The sequence below is a fragment of the Leopardus geoffroyi genome, chromosome B2 (genome assembly GCF_018350155.1).
Source record: "Leopardus geoffroyi isolate Oge1 chromosome B2, O.geoffroyi_Oge1_pat1.0, whole genome shotgun sequence".
NCBI lineage: Eukaryota > Metazoa > Chordata > Mammalia > Carnivora > Felidae > Leopardus > Leopardus geoffroyi.
The window spans coordinates 50,058,168-50,084,043 of record NC_059332.1 but is presented as its reverse complement, the minus strand read 5'-3'; the positions used below and the strand labels follow the sequence as shown (position 1 = coordinate 50,084,043).

At 42.4% G+C, this 25,876-nt stretch overlaps 1 protein-coding gene across 1 annotated transcript; it reads left to right on the top strand.

The window, feature by feature from the left end:
* Nucleotides 1-180: 180 nt before the first annotated feature.
* MCM3 (minichromosome maintenance complex component 3) lies at nucleotides 181-18,697 on the top strand. Its single transcript, XM_045498520.1, has 17 exons — nucleotides 181-293; nucleotides 1,636-1,748; nucleotides 2,168-2,376; nucleotides 2,820-2,950; nucleotides 4,910-5,148; nucleotides 5,624-5,732; nucleotides 6,648-6,801; nucleotides 7,141-7,272; nucleotides 7,848-8,056; nucleotides 8,954-9,128; nucleotides 9,462-9,588; nucleotides 10,379-10,529; nucleotides 13,390-13,530; nucleotides 15,406-15,509; nucleotides 16,023-16,108; nucleotides 16,524-16,593; nucleotides 17,981-18,697. The coding sequence occupies exons 1-17, from the start codon at nucleotides 216-218 to the stop codon at nucleotides 18,177-18,179; spliced, it is 2,427 nt and encodes an 808-aa protein (XP_045354476.1). The 5' UTR covers nucleotides 181-215; the 3' UTR covers nucleotides 18,180-18,697.
* Nucleotides 18,698-25,876: the final 7,179 nt, after the last annotated feature.

Sequence of the window (25,876 nt, the reverse complement as noted above, 5' to 3'; positions counted from 1 at the left end):
CGTAAAGCCGAAGAAGAAAAAGTTCTCGATTGGACACTCACTATTTTGGCGTAAGAGGAATCAGCCAATCAGAATGTGAATATCCCCAGAAAAGCCCCGCCCCCTCTCCACGTAGCCTTTGGTGGCGGGAAAAGTTCGGAAGTTTTCGCGCCGGGGCGGGGTCAGCTGGGGACCCTTCGCGCGGGCTTGGAGGTAGCAGTTCCTAGGCGGGGAGCATGGCGGGGACCGTGGTACTGGACGACGTGGAGCTGCGAGAAGCGCAGAGAGATTACCTGGACTTCTTGGATGACGAGGTGAGAAAGGCACGGGGTCGCGAGTCTCTGTTGCTTGGAGCCCCTGGAGACGCTGACGGGCCGAGGTTGGCTATGGCAGATGCCGCTCCTCGCCGAGCGGTGGCTGGGCCCCCGGGGCTCCCGAGAGGACTGCTGGGCCTCCGGACTGTTGCGGCCGTACCGGCGCCCTCAGGACCCTTCCATGCCCGATCTAGTAACGTTTCTCCCGGTGGAATCCGTCGTTAGCTTGTCGCCTGTAGGTGCATCCTTGACAGAGCGATCCTGTAATTCTCCTAAGTGCAAATGATAGCGGGGTCTCGCGAAAGGCGACGGGTTTCTTTCAAGTGCACACAAAATAGCAAAGCTCCCTTTGACCTTTTGGAGATCACTCCCTGCTTTCCGAATTTGGAGGGAGTGTGGGGGAAAGCGCGTTAGAACGGTAATGACCCGCTACGTTGTAGTTGCGCAGATTCTAATCACTGACTTCCTACTTGGCAGAAAAGATTTCTTCCTAATTTGGCCGCATTCTTTTTCTATGCCACAGGAGATGCAGAGGAAAAGTATTTGGTATGCTGGTAAAGGGGGTTTTGTATGCTATCCATGATTGGAAGCCTTAGAATACTGGTAAAGCATTTTGAAAGGTTGATAGGGGCGCCTGGGTGGCGCAGTCGGTTAAGCGTCCGACTTCAGCCAGGTCACGATCTCGCGGTCCGTGAGTTCGAGCCCCGCGTCGGGCTCTGGGCTGATGGCTTAGAGCCTGGAGCCTGTTTCAGATTCTGTGTCTCCCTCTCTCTCTGCCCCTCCCCCGTTCATGCTCTGTCTCTCTCTGTCCCAAAAATGAATAAACGTTGAAAAAAAAAAAATTGAAAGGTTGATAATACTGTATCTGTAAACAAATAGCGAAGGCTCCCTATTCCTTTAGGTCTGGATATGAGAGAACTCTTTCCTATTCACATTACAGCTGATCGAGAAATAAAATCTCTTAATTCCCTACGTAATTCTTAAATGAAAAGTCATTTTGATATGCTAATCTTGTTTTGACGAGATTTTTACTCGTCCTTGTAGACTTATTATTATGAGCTGGTTTTAACTCCCCATTAAAAGTTGAGAAATGACTGCATACAGAAAAGCTGTAGTTGTCAGTAGAAATAATAGCATGGGCGTTGAGGAAATCATTATAACTCCTGCAATGGCCTTGTAGGGTGTATTTGGAATTTCAGGTAGTGAGTGAAAATGTGGAGAAATTGGGGGTCAGCTGTGCTGCAGAGAATGACCTTTATCTTGCTGTGAGAACTGCCTCTGTTTAAATACCATCTTATATTTGAATTTATGGCTGTTGTGATATGTGGTGGCTGTTTTGTAGGAAGATCAGGGAATTTATCAGAGCAAAGTTCGGGAGCTGATCAGTGACAACCAATACCGGTTGATTGTCAATGTGAATGACCTGCGCAGGAAAAATGAGAAGAGGGCTAACCGGTAAGTGGCAAGGGTTTCCAAGAGGATATCCTGGCTCCGAGTGAGAATGGCTCCCTTTTCTTTTCTCCGTATTGGAGCAGGCTTCCGAGGAGAGGATCTGGATGAGATGTTTTTGACCCTTGTTGCCTTACCACCTATGTTTTTTTCCTTCTTCCCAAAGTGGGTGGTAGGCATTTTCCTCTGGAGAGCTCCCCCTTCCATGTTTAACTGAGTATCATTTCTGCATCCTTGAGAAGTTGAACTAAAGTTCGCCGTCAGTTCTGATACAATTTACTGAGTCTTGTAAGATGGCAGGAGAAAAGAGGAGCTAGATTTTCCACTTGTTTTGATCATCAAGGAATGTCCACTTTTGTTTTTGAGGGTCAGTTTTTTAATTTTTCTCTCTCTGCTTAATAATTCTTTCTCTTAACCATCTGCAGCCTCCTGAGCAATGCCTTTGAGGAGCTGGTTGCCTTCCAGCGGGCTTTAAAGGATTTTGTGGCCTCCATTGATGCTACCTATGCCAAGCAGTATGAAGAGTTCTACATAGGATTGGAGGGCAGCTTTGGCTCTAAGCATGTGTCTCCCCGGACTCTCACTTCCTGCTTCCTCAGCTGTGTAGTCTGTGTGGAGGGCATTGTCACTAAGTGTGAGTGGCTTCAAATAGGGGACTAAGGGAATGGAGGTGGGATAGACTTAGGGGGGGCTGGGAAACCAGGAGAGGCTGAGAGGAGCTGGGTAGCATATAGCATTGAACTGACAGGGCGAAACTGGAAGGAGCTGTGAGTGTGCACCATTAGGGGGTCCAGAATGATGAATTCTGCTGAGAGTAGGGGAATCTTGGCAATCTCTTCATTCTAATTCTTAACTCCTATGACTTCTTGGACAGGCTCGGTTATACTTTAGATTTTATACAGATATGTTGATGTTCTACATGTAAATATAAAGATGAGTAAATAGTAAGTATTAATGAAGTAGCTTCAACTAGTCAGAAGACTACAGTATTTGGAGTCATGACAGGCTTGCCTGGGTCAGATTTCACCTCTGTCACTGTCTAGTTGCGTGACTTTCTATGCATGTTTCTATTCCTAGGCTCTCTAGTTCGTCCCAAAGTCGTCCGCAGTGTCCACTACTGCCCTGCTACCAAGAAGACTATAGAGCGACGCTATTCTGATCTCACCAGCCTGGTGGCTTTTCCATCCAGCTCTGTATATCCTACCAAGGTGAGGGGAATGAATTAATTGGCCTTCTTTGGAGGTTGGAATCGAAGATGTCTGTTTTCATGCAAATAATTGTGTAATGTTTGAAGTCTTCTAGAAGTAAATAAGCTGAAAAGTAAGCATTAATTTAAAGGAAAGATTGGTTGCTAGCCAGAGTTTAATATGGAAAGCCTTATTCTTTTTTTTTTTTTTTTAAATGAATACTCACTTTAGAAAATCTGGCAAATTATGAAAGTGTGGAAAAAAGCCATCAGTCTACATTGATCTTTTAGCAAAGTTATATACAAGTTTATAATCTACTTAAAGTAATATGGGAGAATACTTACGCTATATTGCTGCTATGAAATCTTTGCAAATATTTTACTTTGGGTTTGGGAGAAGAATGGCATTGGAAATGGCTGTATTCTTAGTGGTCAGATTGATCTGAATTGAGGACGTTGTGAGACCCTCTTATTTATTGAGACAGAAGATGATTAATATTGGTTACTTGATGTCTGAATTCATTCTATCAAGGAATACCTTTCCCTGCCATCAAATAATAAGTGAGAACCTCTGCATCCAAAGAATTGTTAAGTTCTGTGGCAGACACAGATATGAATGAGACCCAGTTCTTGTTTTCAACTCAGCTAGTGCAGGAATCTTAACATAAAACAAGAATGAATATCTTAGAATTGTAACTGAAGCATACTTTAGAATCCTTTAGTCTGCCTCTAGATGAAATGCTGAGGTTTGGAGAGGTTAAGTGACTTGCATATGGTCTCAGTTAGTGATGACCCTAGACTAGAATACATGTCTTTTCACTTTCAGGCCAGTTGGGTTTTCTAAGTCATTCTGCTGTCTTCTTCATTAAGAGCCCTCCTTCTAGAATGTCTTCAGTAACTACTGAGGGAGTATTCTTCTATTGATTACTGGGGCCAGGCTTCTTTGCTCAAGACCTGAAATATTTTGGACTTCTGGAGGTCATCTAGTGTGGTACTTAAGAACGTGGCTTTGGAGTTATACTTGCCTCAAGTCCAGGCCCTGCAATTTCCTGTGTGACTTTGGGGAACTCTCCAGCCTCAGTTTCCTTATTTGTTAAATGTGAAAAATACCTGCTTAACGGAATTGTTGTGATGCTTATATGAGATAATCTCATGAGATGATAGCACAATGCCTTGTACATAGTAAGCACTTAGTAAGTAACAGCCGTTGTGTGTTTAGAAAACTCAAATGGCAAGAAATCAAAGTTTAAAATGTTTTCACTGAAGTTTAATATACATACAGGAAAGCTTATAGGAGTTTGCAGCTCAGTGAAATTTCACAAACTGAATATACCTGTAAAATCAGCATCCAGACCAGGAAATTGAGCCTTCCTAACATTCAGAAGTTTTTGAAGGCGCACACTCCCCAAGGCTTAACCCTATCCTGATACTTAGCTTGCCTGTTTTTATATTTTATCTGAATACTCCCGTGTTGGGCTGCCTTTGTTCAATAGATATTTATGAGATTCATCCATGTTGTAAATAGGTGTATTTTATACATTTTCATTGCTGTATAGTGTTCATTTGTGTGGATATGCCACATTTATTTAATAATTCTGTTGATGGCATTTGGATATTTTCTAATTTGGGGCTATTAAGAATAATACTGCTGTGAACATTGTAGTATGTGGCTTTGGGCAAATGTTTCTGTCAGGTATGACCTAGGAGTGGAAATATTGCATCATAGTAAAGGGGAAATAAGAATCTTAATTTAGATGTTAATATAGCCATGATTCCTGCAGACTGTAGTTGTCCCTCCCATTAAATGATTTGTTACTAGAACAGATGGGAATAGAAAAAGCTAGAGAAGACATTTGGCTTGTTTTGTTCCTAAATACTAAAACCTCAGGTCATTTTCAAATTGTATTTGTTTCCTATAAAAAATGAGTATCGCATTTTTAAGACCAGGACGAGATAATGCTTTTCTGTGTGTCTTTTTCAGGATGAGGAAAACAATCCCCTTGAGACAGAATATGGCCTTTCTGTCTACAAGGACCACCAGACCATCACCATCCAGGAGATGCCGGAGAAGGCCCCCGCTGGCCAACTCCCCCGTTCTGTGGATGTCATTCTGGATGATGACTTGGTAGATAAAGTGAAGCCTGGTGATCGAGTCCAGGTGGTAGGGACCTACCGTTGCCTTCCTGGAAAGAAGGGAGGCTATACTTCAGGGACCTTCAGGTAAAGGGGCAGTTGTGAAATATTTGACTGCTGGCAGCTTACATTTCTTGTAGTATTCTTGAACCAGTTTGCCATATTCTGGAGCGTCACGTCAGACAGGTAGAGCAGCCTACCTGCCTGGGAGATGGGATGCCTCCTCTCCATCAAATAAAATTGATAATACTATCTTATGCTAAAAGTGGGAGTTATTGGGAACATGGTTCCAGCCTCATGGCTTACCTGGGAGAGTTTCTCACATATTACCACCTCCTTCTCATCCACACTTCTGTCTGAAGCTCTGTGGGGCAGCAAAGAATAAATTCCTGAGATGAAGAATCATTGGCATATTTGTGTCACAGACTAAGAGAGACTCAATTGTTGAATTTAGAACAACTTGTCTTTTTCTCTTTTTTCCTTTATTTTTTTTTCAACATGCTGTTGACTCTGATGTTAAGAATTGAAAACAGCAGGCTCCCTCTTACTCTCTTTGTCCCAGGACTATCCTGATTGCCTGTAACGTGAAGCAAATGAGCAAGGATGTTCAGCCTTCATTCTCTGCTGAGGATATAGCCAAGATTAAGAAGTTCAGTAAAACTCGTTCCAAGGTCTGAGCATCCTTTAGGGATCTGAGGGTGGGGATGGATTTGTTAGGGTTGTGTTTGGCCATGGGCCACCTTTCATCTTTGTACTGGATCAGGAGGAAGGTTTTCCTTAGAAGTATGTGGTGTTAGTTTTTAGTTTTGACCCAGTCAGCAGGTAAACAGGTGTTTTTGCTGTTTAATATTTCTGTTGTGTTACCTGCTGGGCTGCTGAGTGAACCTAACACAAATACTAGAATTAAAGAATATCAATGTACCAATGAGTACATTAGAATTGAAGAAAATGTAGTTGACCCTTGAACAACACGAGTTTGAACTATGTGGGTTTACTTACTTGTGGGTGTTTTCCGATAAATACAAGTACTGTAAATGTATTGCTCTTCCTTATGATTTTCTTAATGGCCTTTTCCTTTCTCTAGCTAAATAGAGCATAGAATACATATCATATACAAAAATGTATTCATTGACTCATTTTATGTTCTTGGTAAGGCTTTACCCCAAGAGTAGGGTATTAGTAAAGGTTTTGGAATCAAAAGTTATGCGTGATTTTCGACTGCGTAAGGGGGTTGGCACCGCTAACCTCTGCATTGCTCAAGGGTCATCTGTGTATGCCTGTGTGATAAAGGTCACTGGAAGCACAATACACATTCTTATTAAACCTAACATGTTGGGAACCTGGAAATACTTTTTTTCTTAAATATTAAACCCCTAAGCAAGTTTTGGAATCCAGGCTTTCTCTGTATCTGTTCTGATAATGGTCTGATCAGTATGATTTGTCTTAAAATCTTTTACAATTAGAAACAGTGTCTATATTTGCAGGTTTCTTCAAGTATTTTTATAGATTAAAGCATAAAGCGGAGCTCAGCAAAACCCCACTGAATCTCACCAGGCTTTTCACACCTTTGGTTATTCCTCCTATAGGATATCTTTGACCAGCTGGCCAGGTCGTTGGCCCCTAGCATCCATGGGCATGACTATGTTAAGAAAGCCATTCTCTGCTTGCTCTTGGGAGGGGTGGAACGAGACCTAGAAAATGGCAGCCACATCCGTGGGGACATCAATATTCTCCTAATCGGTATGGCATTGGGGATTTGCTTTAGACTCTCGGTCTTCTCTTGTGGAGTGTGGTTGTGGGAATCTATAGTCTGTAAGATTATGTGTTTTCTACGTAGTGTATTTTGGTTCTATCAAAGGGCAAAAGTCTTTTCTTAATATTATTCTCATTTTTGGGGTTCCTGATGTATAATATCTAAAATATATTCTTCCATGAATGGTGAAGGGAAAGTGAAAGGGATACTATTAACAACCAATTACTATAAATTTCTGTTATGCTCTTGGCAGAACTTGCTGGGCAGTGGGAGGAGTTTCCCAGCAAGTCACCACTACCCTCCTCCCCCTGCCCCCCAAATTACAGGGGACCCATCAGTTGCCAAGTCTCAGCTTCTACGCTATGTGCTGTGTACTGCGCCCCGGGCTATCCCCACCACTGGCCGGGGTTCCTCTGGAGTGGGTCTGACCGCCGCTGTCACCACAGACCAGGAAACTGGTAAGGGTATAAAGGTCTTTGGCAAAGGTCCAGCAGTGAGATCAAGCATAGATTCTTTGAGTTTGCTCTCGGCACTGGCCTATGTTGGGAAGATACACTTGAAAGGTTAGTTTCAGCCCGATCGTAGAGGACTTAGTAGCCTCTGGTAACAGTGGCTGAGTTATTTACGTCTTTGGGTGACCCTCTATTGACAAGAATGTCTTCAGTTTTTGAAGGAGAAGGCTTTGCAAATTGGAAGGGAGATAAAAATGAAGATTGTGCTATTTTATAAATTAGAGGAAGGGATTTGAAGACTAGTGAAAAGAGCAGAGCTCTAGTTGGGGAATCACATGAGGATGAAGATAAAGAGAGAATCCATGAGTAAAGTTTGTTGGAGGCTGGCTGCTGAGGGATCATACAGATTGGACCTTAAAAGGTTGACCCACCACGGTTTTTCTCTAAGACTCTAGGAACTTAACAGCTCTTCACTGTGTTCTCATGAGTGACAGTGAGTGCTTAGGAAGGAGATTGAAGTCTCTCCCCTCATCCCCTCCAACCTGGATAGTAGCACATATCTTTACCTCCTCATTTCCCAGGGGAACGCCGTCTGGAAGCGGGAGCCATGGTCCTTGCTGATCGAGGTGTGGTTTGTATCGATGAATTTGACAAGATGTCTGACATGGACCGCACGGCCATCCACGAAGTGATGGAGCAGGGTCGAGTCACCATCGCCAAAGCTGGCATCCATGCTCGGCTGAATGCCCGCTGTAGTGTTTTGGCAGCTGCCAACCCCGTCTATGGCAGGGTGAGTGGAATTAGGCACTTTACTGTTGTCCTCACCTTGGTTTGGTTTTGCTGAGTAACTGGGTCATGAAGTTTATTCTCAATGCCCCAGGGAAATAATAGGCCAAAGACTAAAGGAAGCTCATCCATCTCTTTGCTGCTGTCTTTGATATAGGGCAGTGGTTCTTCACCTTTTCATACACATCAGAATACCCTGGAAAGTTACTTTTAACAATAACTTTAGAAATATAAACAAGAAAACAAAAGTGACCTGCAGTCTCACAGCCCAGTAGCTTGAATTGGCATTACAACCAAAGTACTACATGCAGATGATAGGATATATAAACAGAACAGAGAGTACGATATGGACATTAAAAGCCTTTTCTCTCCTATCCCTTTCCCAGGAGATAATCACTAACAGCTCTTGAGGGTTTTGGGAAATAACTTAAGCATGTACCAACAGCTACATGATCTCCTTGTTAACAAATTAGTCTGTTTATCTTTGTTTTTTACTATGATGATGATGTGCTAATGTGTAATCTTTTATATTTATCCATCTTGGCATTTGCTGAATTTGGCCTTTATTTTACTTTCTTTCTTTTTATACTTCATACTATCTTATTATAGTATCTTATTATGCTTCACTTATACTTATCTTATTATACTTCATTGTATGGATTTATAGTAATTTGTTTAACTAGTGTCCTTTTGATGGGCATTTGGCGTTTTCCCTTTTTCCTCTTGCTATTATGAAATAAAATTCAATGAATATCCCTTTCTGTGTATTTTGTTACACGTTTGGAAATCTATCTGTATGATAAATACCTAGTAACAGAATCATTAATAACTTTAATTAGCCTCCTTGTGCTTTCTTCCCATTGATGTCGCCTCCACTTTCCTTTTTCCTTATGTTCTGTAGTATGATCAGTACAAGACCCCTATGGAGAACATTGGGCTGCAGGACTCACTGCTGTCCCGATTTGACTTACTCTTCATCATGCTGGATCAGATGGATCCTGAGCAGGATCGAGAGATCTCAGACCATGTCCTTAGGATGCACCGTTACAGGGCACCCGGGGAGCAGGATGGCGATGGTGAGGTCATGAGAAGAGTAAGATGGACTAATGGAAGGGAACCTAAAGTGACGCTGTTATCTCAGGCCTGGGCCAGATGGTGGGAGGTGTTTCTGTTTCTGAGTTGATGTTGAACCCTTGTCTGCCTGGCCACTCCCTTCTTGCTCACTGGAAGTTACCCTGAGGTGTGTCTTTTGTCAATTTTGTCTGGGAACACTTGAGCATCTGTGAGCCAGGTGGTCCCACCTTTCTTATTTGTGGGCTCCACATGTCTCTATCTTTGCTTTGTTAGTCTTCTCTATCTTCAGAAGAAGCAATTTCTTACTCTCTTCTCCCCCAACTTGGGTTTTCCAGCTATGCCTTTGGGTAGTGCCGTGGATATCCTGGCCACAGATGATCCCAATCTTAACCAGGAGGACCAGCAGGACACCCAGATTTATGAGAAGCATGACAACCTTCTGCATGGGACCAAGAAGAAAAAGTGAGCGGTCTTCATGTTTCTCCCTTGAGGGAACCTGAGATTTATGTCATATTAACATGTTTTTATGTGCTGCCCAGGCAGGATCATGCTTGGATTATAATGCTGTGGGCCTGTTTTCTGGATCCCACACATATACCCGTTTTTCTGGCTAGTTGCTTTATGTTTGTGGTGATTAGGCTTAGTTCTGATGTTTTCTTAAAATGGAAGACTTTGACCACATGCCCAACGAATGGTGGGTGTTTCACGTCATCCTCATATATGAAGTACTATACAAATCATGTAGCTATTTGTGACAAATTTATGTTGAAGGGGCAGTAGATAGCAAGCACTGGGTGCTGTGCAGGTGGATTTGGATAAAGGAGACTAGGGATCAAGTGCTCAACACATGAAATGCGAGATCTTATACCTCTGCTTTGGGCCGTGGTACGGTAGGATGCGTATAGTTTTCAAGCCTGTTCATTTAAGAACATGGAATTTGGAGTCGGAAAACTGAATTTGAGTCCATTTAAGCTACTCTGAGCCATAGTTTTTACCTAGGACAAATAATACCTAAACTTCACCTGTACTATTTACCTTACAAATAATATCTAAGTAAGTAGTAGCCACACAATTCAGTAAAGATATATGAAAGGGTTTTGTACACATTCTACGTAAATGGGATTTATGATAACGTATTCTAGATTGCATCTCTACTACTTGTCCTTGACTTCTCTGAGGAGAGGCCAAGTCCCTATCCCAGCCAGTTGCCAAGGTGTGGCAAAGACGTAGAATTCACTGTGTGTGTGTCCAGGGAGAAGATGGTGAGTGCAGCTTTCATGAGGAAGTACATCCATGTGGCCAAAATCATCAAGCCCGTCCTAACTCAGGAGTCAGCCGCCTACATTGCAGAAGAGTATTCACGCCTGCGCAGTCAAGACAGCATGAGCTCAGACACCGCCAGGGTGAGTCCCCACAGGGAAGATGGAGCTGGGAATTCCTTAAGTACAAAGCTTGGAAGTCCCAGTTATCTGGGAGATCTGAAAACATTTTAACTTAGTGACTCCTTATCTTTTTCTTTCTGGTCTGAAGGGCTTCCTGTTATACAATTCTTATCATTTCCTTTTACAAGGGAAAATGAAGTGAGAATGCCAGAGATGCCTGTATCTCATTGGTTCAGATGACATTGGCCTCCAGAAGCTACGATTCATTCAGCAAACATAAGGAGCAACTTTTGGGAACTGAACTGGTGTTTGTTCTTACATATAGGGTTAAGATGGGAAGAGCTATCCTCAAAGAGCTCAGATCTGGGATGGGGAGGCAGGAAGGTGGAAGGGGGAGGCAGGAAGGTCTTACATATAGGGTTAAGATGGAAAGATCATATGTGCATATTTATAGGTATATGCCACTGTGTGGTACCTAAAAGGGAATGAATGTGAAAGATGATTGGAGTATAGATGAAGAAGCTATTAGTTTTTCCTTTAGACTTTGTAGAAAGGAATGAGTGTGAGGGAAGAGGCTGTGATATTTGAGCTGGACTTCTGCAGATGATTAATTGGACAACCATGGTGATTATCCAAAGCTATTTCTAGAAATCTACCTGTGAATTTATCTGAATTTCATGGGGGCATTGTAAGGATTTCAAAGCAGAAAGACCCAAGTCCAAGACCATTATTATGTGGTATAGACTCTTGGGTTTAGATACGATTCCAAATCACTTATTCCAGCCTCACACATAGACAGGCATTCCATCGTCTGGAATTTCTGCTAAGACTTCCTTGACACCTCCAGTGGCTGCATGCCTGGTACATCATTCTTAGAATATTCTTCTATTTACTGGGCTTGAACCTGCTTCCCCATGATGTAGACCTGTGGGTCTTAATTTTGTTTTCTAGTGATTGTGTATGACTTGTCTTCTTCAGATTAAGCACCCCCTTTTCTTTTTAATTGTTTCTCTCATCATGTGAATGTGTTTCAGTGTGTCAGAAGCCCTCTCACTGAGTGTAATATGCTGTTTTAGTTGTGGTCTTAGTAGGTCTGGTAAATCTCTCGATTTGGATTCTGTAGTTCTGTTAATGCGGGTAGGATTTCACTCACTTTTTAGGTTATTCAAGAATTAGAGCTTCTTTTTTTTTTTTTTTTTTCAACGTTTATTTATTTTTGGGACAGAGAGAGACAGAGCATGAACGGGGGAGGGGCAGAGAGAGAGGGAGACACAGAATCGGAAACAGGCTCCAGGCTCTGAGCCATCAGCCCAAAGCCTGATGCGGGGCTCGAACTCACGGACCGCGAGATCGTGACCTGGCTGAAGTCGGACGCTTAACCGACTGCGCCACCCAGGCACCCCAATAATTAAAGCTTTTAATGGAATGTGTAACCTCCAAACTCTGGTTTAACGGCTTCTAAACCATTAAAAGATTTGGTGAATTTATTTAAAAGTGAATATATTTGTTTTTGAACGTGGGATGGGGTATAAATGATAATTTGGGATGCTTAGAAGTAGACGTGACCAGCTCCATCACTGAAGGATCATACAGTGGGAAATGTGGGCGTGCGACATAGAGAACTAGCTCTATGTTCTGATCCCAAGTCTTCAGCCAATTTTTTGGCCTTTCACAAATCCATTCACTCTCAGGTTGTGAGTTTTTTGTTTTTTAGGTTTTTTTTATCCAAAAAATGAGAAGGCCAGGAGTGCCTGGGTGGCTCAGTTGGTTAAGCATCCGACTTTGGCTCAGGTCACAATCTCACGGCTTGTGGGTACGAGCCCCGCATCGAGCTCCGTCCTGACACCTTGGAGCCTGGAGCCTGCTTTGGATTCTGTGTCTCCCTCTTTCTCTGCCCCTTCCCTGCTTGCACTGTCTCCCTTTCTCTCAAAAATAAAAAAATAAACATTAAAAAAAAAAAAAAAAGTCTAGGTAATGTCAGGGATGTTTAACTGGCACATCAGAATCCCCTGAAACTGAAAAAGTATACATGACCAGTCCTAAACACAGACATTCTGACTCATTAGTCCAGAGATACCATTTAGCCAATAGTATTTAAAAAAGAAGCACGCCAGTTTGGTGTGCACCCACACCCATGAGAACCACTTGATGGGAGCGTGCCAGAATGCTCCTCCTCTGGACTTGAATTTACCCTACTTTAAAAATTTGTCCTCAGGGGTGCCTGGGAGGCTCAGTTGGTTAAGTATCCAACTTTGGCTCAGATCTCCTGATCTCATGGTTTGTGAGTTTGAGCCCCACATCAGGATCTATGTTGACACCTTGGAGCCTGGAGTCTGCTTCGGATTCTGTGTCTCCCTTTCTCTCTGCCCCTCCCCTGCTTGTATTCTGTCTGTCTCAAAAATAAATAAACATTAAAAAAAAAAATTTCCTCCCCTGCCTTAGTGTGACCTTGCACAAGTTACCTAAAGCCCTGAGTTCCATTTTCCCCATCTATAAAACTTGGAGAAGTTATTGAGAATATTAAATGATGCAGTTGATACAAAAAGCAAAGCTCTTAGAGCATCGCAGGCTGGAAGTGAAGGATTATCATTCTTCTTTCATTATTGTAGTCTCTTTAGCCTTTTCTCTTTCCGTCTATAAGATGTCTCATTTTTTTCTTCCCTGTTCACCTACTCTTTTCTCTTTCAACACTCATATCTCCTTGGTTATTTTTATCTTTCCAAATTTTATAAGGTGTTTATGTAGAATACAGAGCTCTGAATCCTTACTTGTACTTCCTAGAGTCATCCTGGTAGTATATTCATCCTTTTCTGTGCAGTGGGAATGACAGGCATGCCTAAGGAATTCTAGACAAATAATCCTCCCTTGTTTTCTTCCCCAGACATCACCAGTTACAGCCCGGACCCTGGAAACTCTGATTCGCTTGGCCACAGCCCATGCCAAGGCCCGCATGAGCAAGACTGTGGACCTGCAGGATGCAGAGGAAGCTGTAGAGTTGGTCCAGTATGCTTACTTCAAGAAGGTGAGGGTTCAGATGCTTGAGAACTTCTTCTGGGTAAATGTTGGTACTTAGGCTGCCCAGCTCTCCATGGCTGACACCTGCATTTAGGTCACCAATGGAAAGCAACATTTAACTGAATGTGAGAACCAACTGGAAAGCTTTAAAATACTGATGCCAGAGCCTCTAGAGGCCCCAGAGATGATGATTTAATTGATGTGCTACACCATCAAGAGATTGCTTCTCTGCCTACCTATACTTCCTTTATCTCTTAAAAATGTAGATGTTTCCAAAGGATTGACTTTCATGATCTTCCTCTTCCCTCTATACCTTTTCCCTTGCCAGTTTCTTGAAGTATCCCATTGGTATCTCAAAAACTCACATCAGAAGTTGAACCATCACGCTCTTAGGTGGAACTTGAGAAACTTAACAAAAGACCTTGGGGGAAGAGAAGGGGGAAAATAGTTACAAACAGAGAAGGAGGGAGGCAAACCAGAAGAGACTCTTAAATACAGAGAAGAAACTGAGAGTTGATTGGGGAGGGGGGGAGGTGGTGCACAGGGGAGAGGGGAAAATGGGTGATGGGCATTGAGGAGGGCACTTGGGATGAGCACTGGGTATTGTATGTAAGCATGAATCACAGGAATCTACCCCCAAAACCAAGAGCACACTGTATACACTGTATGTTAGCCAATTTGACAATAAATTATATTAAATAAACAAACAAATAAGCAAACTTAAAAAAAGGAATATCTTACATGTTTATAGCATAAGTTATATACATTCAATACATATTCGGACATTCAATGCAGATTTGGCTCCTGAAAGGAAACCATAATCCTTCTCTCTTGCGTAATTTCCTGGAAGGCTTTCTCCCAAACTTCAGGATGGTTTCTTACCTTCATGTAGGAACACCACAGGCTTTCAGTGACCTTTCAGATGACAGGCTTCAATGGGTGTCCCACCCCACAAGGATATCAGCCCAGTGGGATAATACAGTGTGTCATACAGGTTATGCCCAAAGAGCCAGCACACTGCCGGCATGTACTAGAAAACTCCATGGCCTAAGTTTTCTGTTCAGAAAAAGTTAAAGAAAAAGAAGTGTAGTAGTTACACTATTACATATAAGTCACTGGTTGGTGCTGCAAAAGATATCCAAACTCAGTACAGTGCTGCCACTCAAAAAGTTGACAGTGTAATACTGGGAATTCAAATAAATTTCAATTCAAATATAAAACTGACTGAGCGCCTTCTAGGGGCCAGGCACTTCTAGATGGTTGGCATACAGTAAATAGATACGGAGAGACATGGAGCCTCCTCATAGCTCTTAAAAAAAAAAAGTTGAGCTATCAAACTTGCCTCTTATTCCGTCTCTCAATTTCTGCTTGTGACATTTTGTTTATGTCATTTTAGACACCAAGACTTGAAGCCTTGCCTGACTTCCTTTTCCTCGTTGCACACCTCCTTTCCACTTTAGTGAATTATAGCACTCTGGGCTTTAATCGTGGGTCCCTAAGCTTTTCCTGGTTTACTCTTTTTGCTAGGGTGGGAGTTGTCTTAAATTTAAATTAAACACCTGATCTGTAAAGAAATGAATTGTTTTCCACTTAACTACTATTGGACAGCCTTTTTTTTTTTTTCCATTTATTTCTTTGTACTGTAAACACTCATTAAGTACCTCCTATGTGAAAGGCATTGAACATACTTCTCAGCATTTAAAGATAGGTAGCAGCCTATTCCTGTGCCCCTGGTCCTGGGACTCAGGGCAAAAGATGCTTAGTCATTAGACATGGAAGTTTTTTCTGCTGATAGTGTAGAAGGGACTCTTATTCAGAGTTTTTTATTCAGTTTCCAGAATCAGTGACCCTTCCCACCCACCTGTGCTTGGCTTGGTCTTAGGTTTTAGAGAAGGAGAAGAAACGTAAGAAGCGAAATGAGGATGAATCCGAGACAGATGATGAAGAGGAGAAAAGCCAGGAGGACCAAGAGCAGAAGAGGAAGAGGTAAGGCGTAGCAAAGAGAAATGAGATAAAGACTGCAGTTAGGGCTGGGGAGAGGGGTGGACGTGGATCAAGTACTGCTGGTCGACATCAAGGTTTTAGGGAAAGGGTGCCTAGATCTGCAGGGTTGGAAGCCAGAGATAACCTAGGCAGAGAGTGAGCAGGCCCCTTTGTTGTCTTTGCTATGGTGCTTTTGACCTCTTTCCTGCTAAAGCTAAGTACCAGGAACACTAACTCACTTGGGTTTTTGAGCATGTCTTTCAAAATCCTTTCCTCACGATTACTTTTTCCTCTCATGCCTGTAGTTGAATTTATAAGGGCATGTAAGAGAGAAGAAGAGCATTGGGAAGCAGGGCCTGTTTGTGTTCTAGTTCGGAGGCTTTTGATCTCTTAAGAAAAAGTAGCAGTTTGTACAGGCTCACTTTGATTGTAGGTAGTTCTAGTTCTTTTTCTCTGGTTGGAGGCACAGGATGGATTTCCCCAAAGCCTTTCTCTTAATTGCTGTGGGTATTTTAGGAGGAAAACTAGTCACTCTGATGCCAAGGATGGGGGCTCCTATGACCCCTATGACTTCAGTGACACAGAGGAGGAAATGCCTCAAGGTGAGTGAGTGTCCCCTATTGATTAAGAGGTGGTTCCTTTGCTGACTTTAGTTGTTCTGTGTACTGCATTATCTGGTGGGTTCCCATTTGGTTTCCTGCTCCAAGAGGGCCTTGTGTCCAAGAGGTTTGTCCTAAGAGAACTTAGGGAAATCCAGTCAAAACATTGGAAACTGGGCCCAGTTTGCTCAGTAGTTTGCTTCTTTGAGCTGTGCTTTTTGCCAAGCCTGGCTTAAGTATCCCAGACAATGTATGAGATGTCTGACCCCTTTACCCTGGCTGGCCCCTTAAGAACCTTAGGAAGTGAGTATTTGGCAGACTTAGTGAGGTGTGGCAAGTGGGGATTACTTGTCTAATGTCTGTGGAAATGGCTTCATCTGTTGTCTTCCTGTTATCTGCAACCATTTATCCTCTAAAGTGCATACTCCAAAGACCGCAGACTCACAGGAGACCAAGGAGTCCCAGAAGGTGGAATTGAGTGAATCCAGGTGAGTAGGAAAGTGAATGCCACATGTCCTTGAGGCAAGGACTTCTTTTCTGGGGAGAGGGTGTGAAACAAGTTGGTTATCAGCAGAGCTCAAAATTGTAGGCCCAATGATTTTTAGAACATTTTATATTCTGATTATAATTTCAAACTTTAAAAAAGTTGCGGAAATAGTTTAAAGAACTCCTTTATACCCTTTGCCCAGAATCCCCTGTTGTTTACATTTTATCATTTGCTTTATAAACGGTGCTCTATGAGAATTTTAAATATAGTGTCCTTGGGAGGTCAGGAAGGAGGAGAGTCTTGAAGCAAGAACAAAATTTTTGTCTTATTATAACCTTGGGTTCTTTTCAATAGGATACAGACACACATTTTTCTTTATTGAATTGTCGTTATTTGCTTTGGGATGAGGAATTGTTACCACTAGAGGTTCAGAAACAGTTTTATATATCTATTTTTATGTTTACTGGACACCAAAGAAAATCTATGATTATGGTTTGCTTTTTTTCTTTTAATAACTTAAGCACACAACAATATATTGACTGAAGACAATATGAAAACATTGAAAGGTATTTAGGAAAAAAACATTAAAGTCAATTGCAGTTTCATCTCCCAACAACAATTGAAATATACACACGTACATATATATATATATATGTATATATATATATATATATGTATATATATATATATATATATTTTTTTTTTTTTTTTAAGTAAGTAATCTCTACAACCCATGTGGGACTGAAACCCGTGACCCCAAAGTCAAGAGTTGCACACTCTTCCGACTGAGCCAGCCAGGTGCCCTTGAACTGTATTTTAAAACACATTCTCAGGAGCGTATATAGATTTTCTTTTTCTTTTTTTTTTCTTAAGTTTATTTATTATTTTGAGAGAAAGCACATGTGTGCATGTGCGAGGAGGGGCAGAGAGAGGGAGAGACAGAGAATCCCAAGCTGGAAGTGCAGAGCCCAACGTGGGGTCTGAACCCACAAACCCTGTGGTGAGATCATGACCTGAGCCAAAACCAAGAGTTGAACACTTGACTGACTGAGCCACCCAGGCACCCCTAGATTTTCTTTTTTAATGACTATAGTGTGGATGTATGAATTTATTTGCATTTGGACATAATGATGGACACTTATGTAAAGCAGTTCTGTAAAACTGCTGTTGACAGTGAAACATTCTTATATTTATCACTGTGTACTCATGGAAGTGTAGTTGTAAGGTTAATTTCTAGAAATGGACTCCCGTGGTCAGAGGATATGTACTTAAAAATGCCCAAGCAGCTCTATAATAGAGGGAGTATTGGGGGATACCTGTACTGTGTTAACACTTAAGAGCATTTGGGCTTGTTTACTTCTTCACCCATCTTTTCCTTACTTGGGCAGGTTGAAGGAATTCAAGGTGGCCCTCTTAGATGTGTTCCGGGAAGCTCATGCACAGTCGGTGGGCATGAATCGCCTCACAGAATCCATCAACCGGGACAAAGAAGAGCCTTTCTCTTCAGCAGAGATCCAGGCTGCACTGAGCAAGATGCAGGATGACAACCAGGTCATGGTTTCTGAGGGCATCATCTTCCTCATCTAAGGAGGCCTCATCTCTGAACTTTGGGGTTCTGCCAAGGAAGTTTCTTCCATATTTCCTCTCCCCGCCAATCTTTCATTCCCCGGATAACGGTGTTAATTGAATTGAAGTTGAGGGGTATGTGACAAAGCTGCCATAGGGTAAAGAGAAGAAAGTGGGCAAGGACTAAGACTGTTGCATGTGCATTCATTCATTCATCCATTGATTCATTCTCTTCCATCTCCTACCCAGAACAAATCAAGCCATTGTTGGCTATAAATAACATATAACCTCTGAGAATCTGGGGGTATTGGACCACAGCTGGTTTTTGTTCATCCTTTCTGTGTTTGTTAGCTGTTTTTCTCTCTGAGCACATTGGTCTAGAACAGGCTTTGAGAGGTTCTGTGCTGGTGGAGTGAAGCTCTGAGGCAAGTCATGAAGGCCAAGAAAGCTTTCTCTGCTGTAGCACCAGTTAAGACTAATACATGCTTCTGACCCAAATATCTAGGACATTGAATAAACTTAACTATTTTTATATTATACACATGGTCTTAATACTGTGTGCTTTGGTAGACACATTTAATTTTGTTTTCCTTGAAAGCTGTGCCCTGCAGGTTTTGCTGCTTCCACATTTGCACCAAGTCACCACACGGTGGCAGCAGGCTGCTGTGCTGTCCTTGGGGGTTAGGTCTTTAGGCAGTTTTCTTCGTCAGTGACACCAGCATTTACCAGTTAAGCTTGTACAAATCACGTTTTGCCAATTTGACATCGCTAAATGGCCATGGGGGGCGGGTGAGTGAAAGTCCAGGAGAATTGACCCTTTTCCTGACTTTTCTGAGCCTGAATCAAAACCCCTTCCTGGAGAAGTAATACCTGGTATATCAGACACTTAAATATTGTGAGTACTTGCCGATAAGATCTCCTTACAGGATCTTTGTGAAACTACTTGCAGTTGGATGTTCAGCTCTTAGGGTTTGCTAGTCTTTTTGCACAGGAGTTTGTGGAGGGGAAGTGTGACTTTATGGGGGGCCTGCATCACATGAATTGGAAGCTGCTCTGAACAGGAGATCATGTTGGTTCTCCACACTGTGACTGGTGAAGTTCTTCCTTCTCCCTTGCTCATGAGGGGAGCACCTTACCCTGATACTATGGGACAGAAGATGGGGAGTTCCGGTTTTGTCTTTGTGATTTTGTGTGTTTGTTTGCAGATGTGAAATCCAAGTCCTATTGGAAGTAATCCAGAAAGCATAGTTCCACAGGAGAGGGCAATGGTATCAGAGGGAGGAATCTGACATTAATTGAACACTGACAATGAGTCCTATATTATGCTCTGATTGGTGCAAATACGGGACTGGGTGCTCTTGAGGCCTACTGGTTGAGGATATACACATCTAATGTGTCAGTGAGAAATTTTAAAATATAATGAGGGTTACACCCAGTAAGAACTATAGACATTGAGAGGGCCATGAGAGTATCAGGAAGGGGTGGGAGCGGCCATGGGATACTGATACGAAGAAAAGCTAGGGATTTTAAAGGATCTCCTCAGATGGTCATTTCCAGAAAGGTCCAACATTTTGTCAGTAGGACTCTTGCTCTCTATCTTTCACACCTGGAGAAACTCAGGCTGAGTGGGAAAGTAGGCTGATCTAGCAGTTTGTAAAAGCTGTAAAGCCAAGTTTACCTTGCTGACATTTCAGCTCTGCAAGCTATCCAAAGAATCTGAAAGAGAAAACCATGTATTCTGGAGTCACAGTAGGTGGTAATTGTGTCAAATTGACTGTTAGGAACTCAATCTTTACATTGGGTTTTTAAAAATGTGTGTAGTTTCCCAACTTGCAGTGACATTAAAGAAGTTGGTAAGCATTTGAAGGGTATGTTCCTACTCAGTGTTTGTGTGTTCCTATTCCTGCTGCAGGAACTGCCAGGGGGTTGACTTGCATGCAGGTCTTTCTTCCTGAGGGTGCTGCTGGGCCACACAGCACTGAGACTGGTGATGGCCCAGATTCACCAGGACAGAGAAGTACACGCTTCATTATCTACATGCTTCGTTCAAAAAGAGAAGTCTGTTTACATTTAATGTTGCCATTGAAATAGTTGAAGTAATTTGTGGGGCTTGGAGAAATAAGTCCTACCTTGAAAAATTTTATGCTACATTATTCTTGAACTCTCCTGGATAAATGAAATGTCAATATGGAAAGATAGCTGTCAAAAAAGACAATTTGGTAGGAGTTGCTGGAATTGAGTCTCTCCTCTGCCATTTACCAAATAACTTAGGGTGAGTGTTGAGCTACTTGTTATTTTATCTGTAAAATGGGGATGCTTGCTGTTTCTTAGGGTGCTTGTGAAACATAACTGATAAAGTGGTAAGTGCCCACCAGCATGGAAATACTCCATGATACTTCATTATTACTGCAATTCCAACTTTCACTAAAACAAAATGATTCATTTTGATGTGTTTATTAAAAAAACCAGGGCACCTGAGTGGCTCGGTTGAGCATCTGACTCTTTTTTTTTTTCAAACATTTTTTTTAAATGTGTATTTATTATTGAGAGAAAGACACAGAGCGTGAGCAGGCGAGAGGCAGAGAGAGGAGGAGACATAGAATCTGAAGCAGGCTCCAGGTTCTGAGCTGTCAGCACAGAGCCTGACGCAGGGCTTGAACTCACAAACTGCAAGATCATGACCTGAGCCAAAGTCTGTCACTTAACCAACTGAGCCACCCAGGCGCCCCAGAGCATCTGACGCTTGATTTCAGCACAGGTCATGATCCCAGGGTCATAGAATCAAGCCCCATGTCAGGCTCCATGCTGAGCATGAAGCCTACTTAAGATTCTCTCCTCCTGCCCCTCTCCTACTCGCACCCTCTCTCCCTCTCTCTCTAAAATACAAAACAAAGCAAAACATGTGATCTTTGATCAAAGCCATTTATAATTTCCCCCTTGTTAAGTTCCTGAATTCTGTTCTCTTTCCTGCCCTTCCACTCCTTGATGGTCCCTGCCCACTGGTCAGTGCGGCTCTGACTCCAGTGCTTCTCACAAGGATGACCTTTACCTCTAGCTTGTAGTAAAGGGTTCTTTCGCCTTCTCCCAAGGACTGAGATCTGCCCAGAGTAGGCAGTGTGTTCCCTCAGTTCTCACAACAGCCCTATGAGGTATGGTCATTAGGAAAACTCGGAGGATGAAGGTAACGAGGAAGGCTCATAGACGCCAAAGAATAGGTTATCCTCTTCTCATTTGTCCTGAGTTTTTGAACTATACTAGTGGTCCCAATGATTCCAGACTTTCTGAGGTCAGGTTTCCCCCAAAGGGTTTGGTCAGTAGAGTAAGGCAGGTATGAGTCACCTGTGTGCTGGCTGCCACTGAGCTGTGTGGGAGTTATCCACCTTCCCTGCATTCCTTGCTCCCCTTCCAGGAGCAGGTATCACCACTGAAGCTCTATAAAGTAAGGGCGTGGGGAGGTGGAGTGCTGTGCATGGTTGCACAGGAAACCTTTAGAGAGCCCAGAGTTGGCAGAGGAAATGAGCCCTGCACTGGGAAGCAAGAGTGCTGCATTCGAGTTCCTTTTCCGACCATATGTGGCTGACAGTCAGCCAGGCAGGGCAAGCCACTTCCTTAGAGGGAAATGCTTGGTTTCTTTATCTAGGAAGGGAGATGGTTGAAACAGGTGATCTCTGAGGTCCCTTCGGATCATGCATATGAGTCTTAACATCCAGTGTCAGTTCTACCCACATGTTATTAGCCCTAGCATCACTTGGAGGTGGGTCAGAATGAATCTATCATCTTGTTAGATCCACTTTTTGAAGGTAGTGATTTTGGGGCTTCTCTATTTGTGGGTATTTTCTGGGATGTTTCCACTTATCTCAAGGGGTTTTATTTAATTCCTAGAAAAATTTTAGAATAAAAGTTTTTGTTTAGCTTTAATTTGCTGAAATATAAACCTAGTTTGTTTTTTTAAAAATAAGTATTTTGAGGGGCACTGGGTGGCGCAGTCGGTTAAGCGTCGGACTTGAGCTCAGATCAGGATCTCGCGGTCCATGAGTTCGAGCCCCGCGTCGGGTTCTGGGCTGGTGGCTCAGAGTCTGGAGCCTGCTTCCGATTCTGTGTCTCCCTCTCTCTCTGCCCCTCCCCCGTTCATGCTCTGTCTCTATCTCAAAAATAAATAAACGTTAAAAAATTTAAAAAAAAAATAAGTATTTTGAGAACGTGAGCAGGGGAAGAACAGAGGGAGAGGGAGAGAGAATCCCTAGCGGGCTCTGCACTGTTAGTGCAGGGCTCAGTCCCACCATCCTAGGATCATGACCTGAGCCGAGCTCAAGAGTTGGATGCTCAACCCACTGAGCAACCCAAGAGCCCCTAAACCTAGTTAACTTTCTTTTTGAAATCTGATGCCTCAGTGATGAATGCTGGATTCTGCCTGGCCCATTATTAACCAGCATGTAATCCTAGCTCATTCTCTTCAGTCTTTCCTCAAGGGAGAGAATTAAAATTTTAACTTCTTTTCCTAAATATTTTTACTACTAAACCCCGAGTATGTTTCCACAGCCTGTAGGTGGATATTAGCTTCTGCTGGGATTTACCATTCTGCTAATAGTTCTCCCAGCAGGTACTTTTGGTTGCAAACTAAGCCTTCCTACATTTAAGTATCAACACTTAACCTTGCCATAGATAGGTCAGCTCATGCCATCTTACAGATGTGTGCTGTTCTATTAATTTAAGTGGATAGAGTCCTGAATGAGAGCTATAATAAAGCTGGATAAAATCTCCAAAAATATAGCCTAAAGTTGGAATTGAACTGTGTGCATAGTTCTATTTTTTAAAAATGTTCCTGTGACTAATAAAACATAATGGTCTGTTTGGGAAAATAGAGAACCAAAATGATATTACCACCTCACTATAGCTATTACAATTTATCTTTGATGAACATGAAAAACCAGTTTTGAAAGTGACACTTCGCAATATATCCAGTGGTACCAGCAAGTCGGGGATTAAGCATTTGACATTGAGATAGGGATTTAGGGACTAAGAATGTTTTGGAACTTTGAGTGTAAAGTCAGAGTTCTGAAAATCCTGCAGAAGTGCAAATACATGTCACATTTAACTCTAATGGATGATAAAAAAAAAAATTAGGATTAACATAGGGATGCTGTATAACATAGGGAAGCTGATGAAGGGTTCCAAGTTCTTTAAGCAAACTGATTCCCAGAGAGAACTCCATGCACTTAGTGATTGGGGCAGGTGAGAAGGGATGGCCCTCCTAAAAGTGATCATTTTTATTAAAAGCTTACTATATACACTAAGTGCCATGTAAATTACCTCATTAAATCTTCCCTACTGTCCTCTGGGATGGTTTTACTCTCCCTGTTTTACCAAAGAGGAAGTACAGTCTTAGAGAGGTCAGATGGTTGCCCAGGTCCTCATAGCTAGTAGCCCGTAGATTTCCAGATTCAAATTCAGGGCTATCTTGTTTCTTAACGACTGTATTCTAACCATCATACTATGCTGCTGCTTTCAAAGGGCTGAGACTGCTCTAAGGAAGTGGTCACAGCTACATCTATGAGTGAACCTGGTGTGACAACAGCCTGGGTACCAGTGTGCAGAGGTGAAATTGAAGACCTTCCATAATCGGAAATGCTGTCAGCAATTTGCCCTTGGAAGCCTGTTTGGCAGTGATTGGTATTTGCTATTTCATATCTTCTCACAAAGTTTATGCTATGTGGGCCCTACAATTACCAGGAAATTCTACTCCTCTGGGAACTTTAAGTAAAAAAAAAAAAATTGTGTTTTTTAACATTTATTTATTTTCAAGAGGGAGAGACAGAGTGTGAGGGGGGAGGTGCAGAGAGAGAGAGGGAGACACAGAATCTGAAGCAGGCTTCAGGCTCTGAACTATCAGTGCAGAGCCTGACGCGGGGCTCGAACCCACCAACAGTGAGATTGTGACCTGAGCTGAAGTCAGATGGTCAACCGACTGAGCCACCCAGGCAGCCCTAAACTTCAAATTTTTTTAAACTAAAACCACTGAAATATATTTTTTTCTGATTATAAAAACAATCTTTTCATTAGAGAAATACTAGAAAATAACCATAAGAAGTAAATAGGAGCACTTGTAATCTAGTCACCCAGAGAAAATATACCTTGGGGTTCTTCTTTTTCCCAGATAAATGTATATATACCTATATAGTTGAGCTTTTGTTTAATTTTTCATGATTATAAATAATGCCTTGTTGCCAAATTTGTGTGTACCTACTTATTTATTTCCTTAGGATGATTTCCTAGAAGTGTCCTTGCTGGATCAAAAATATAAACATTATTAAAGTTTTAGATATGTTTCACCAAATTGCCAATTTGTATCCCCACATGTGTGTGAGGGATGCCCTTTGTCCTACATCCTTGCTGACACTGGATATCATCATCACCCCCACCGGTACCTTTTTTAAATTGACAAGTTTACTGTAGTTAGGACTTGAAATTAATTTTTAAGATTGCATACTGTGTACTTCCCACATAATACCGTTAGTAGTACTTGTAGTTCAGACTTATGGAGGTGGTTTAAAATTTCTATCACTATAAATAGCAAGTGCAGAGAAAGCAACTTCCCATCAGTACATAATCTTTGAGAACTAGGAATGAAAAATTGGTAGAGCAAGGCATCTTAAGAGCTGTCACTGAAACCATTTGACTTGGCTCTTGTTTCCATTTAACTTGTTCACACACAGATAAATGTGTGTAAGACCATGTGTAAAGGCTAAGAAGGATTCAGAATTAACAAACAAAACAAAAAACAAAAGAAACAAAGACTGGTTTTATTTCTCCTCTTCTTCAGAGAACAGGCAGAGTCACTGTGACAGGCAGAGTCACAGAGTCAAGTGTCCTGACTCCGGTCCGGACATCACTTAGAAGATGTTGTTCACTCTTCAAGTCTCATCCTCTGACAACTGTCTCCTTTCCACCAGGCCCTGGGCATCTTTGTGTCAAATTTTCTCCAGTCTTGCATGTGCATTCCTTCTCTGGGCTTGGGGTCAGAAGCCGTGGTTTGAATTCCAAACTCTGTTATTTGATAGCTGTGTGGCTTTGGCCAGTTGCCATGCACTCTTTAAGTCTCAATTTCTTGTGAAACGGAGAGACTGATCATCTTTTCCTCGTGCGATTGTTGTGAGAGTCCAATAAAATCAAGTATGTGAAAGTGCTTTGTGAGCTGTATGGCTTTACCTACAATGTAAGGCTATTAATATAACCGTTTCCTTCCTTGGCAGCTCTTTGTTAAAGAGAAAAATGGCCCTGGAGGAGTTGGAGAGACAGGCCCCTTTATTTGAAGATGGATACTGGAGGGAGTTGGGAGGCCTCAGACCAGCCTGGGCTCCTCCATTGGAGGTGGTCTGTAGGAAAGCCATCCAACCTCCATCATCAGCTGAGGGGGTTGGATCAGATTACCTCTAAAGAGGTAAAGAGCCCCTGAAATCTATGATGGAGGCTGACAGCAAAAGGTAAAGAGATGTCTCCCTGCCTTAATGGCTCCTATAAGTTAGGTGCTAACTTACACAGAGCACAGGGGTGCTCCGGACATGTACACTTGTAGGGTGTGAGGGGTGTCCTGGAGCAAGAAAGTGAGCAGTGGTGTTCCCTGGGCTATTTGCTCAGCATGAAACCTAGGTAATGGACGTAAATGTTCAATCTACAGGAAGCTTTCTAGCTTCAATAAGTGCTCCTGTCGGCATGGCCAA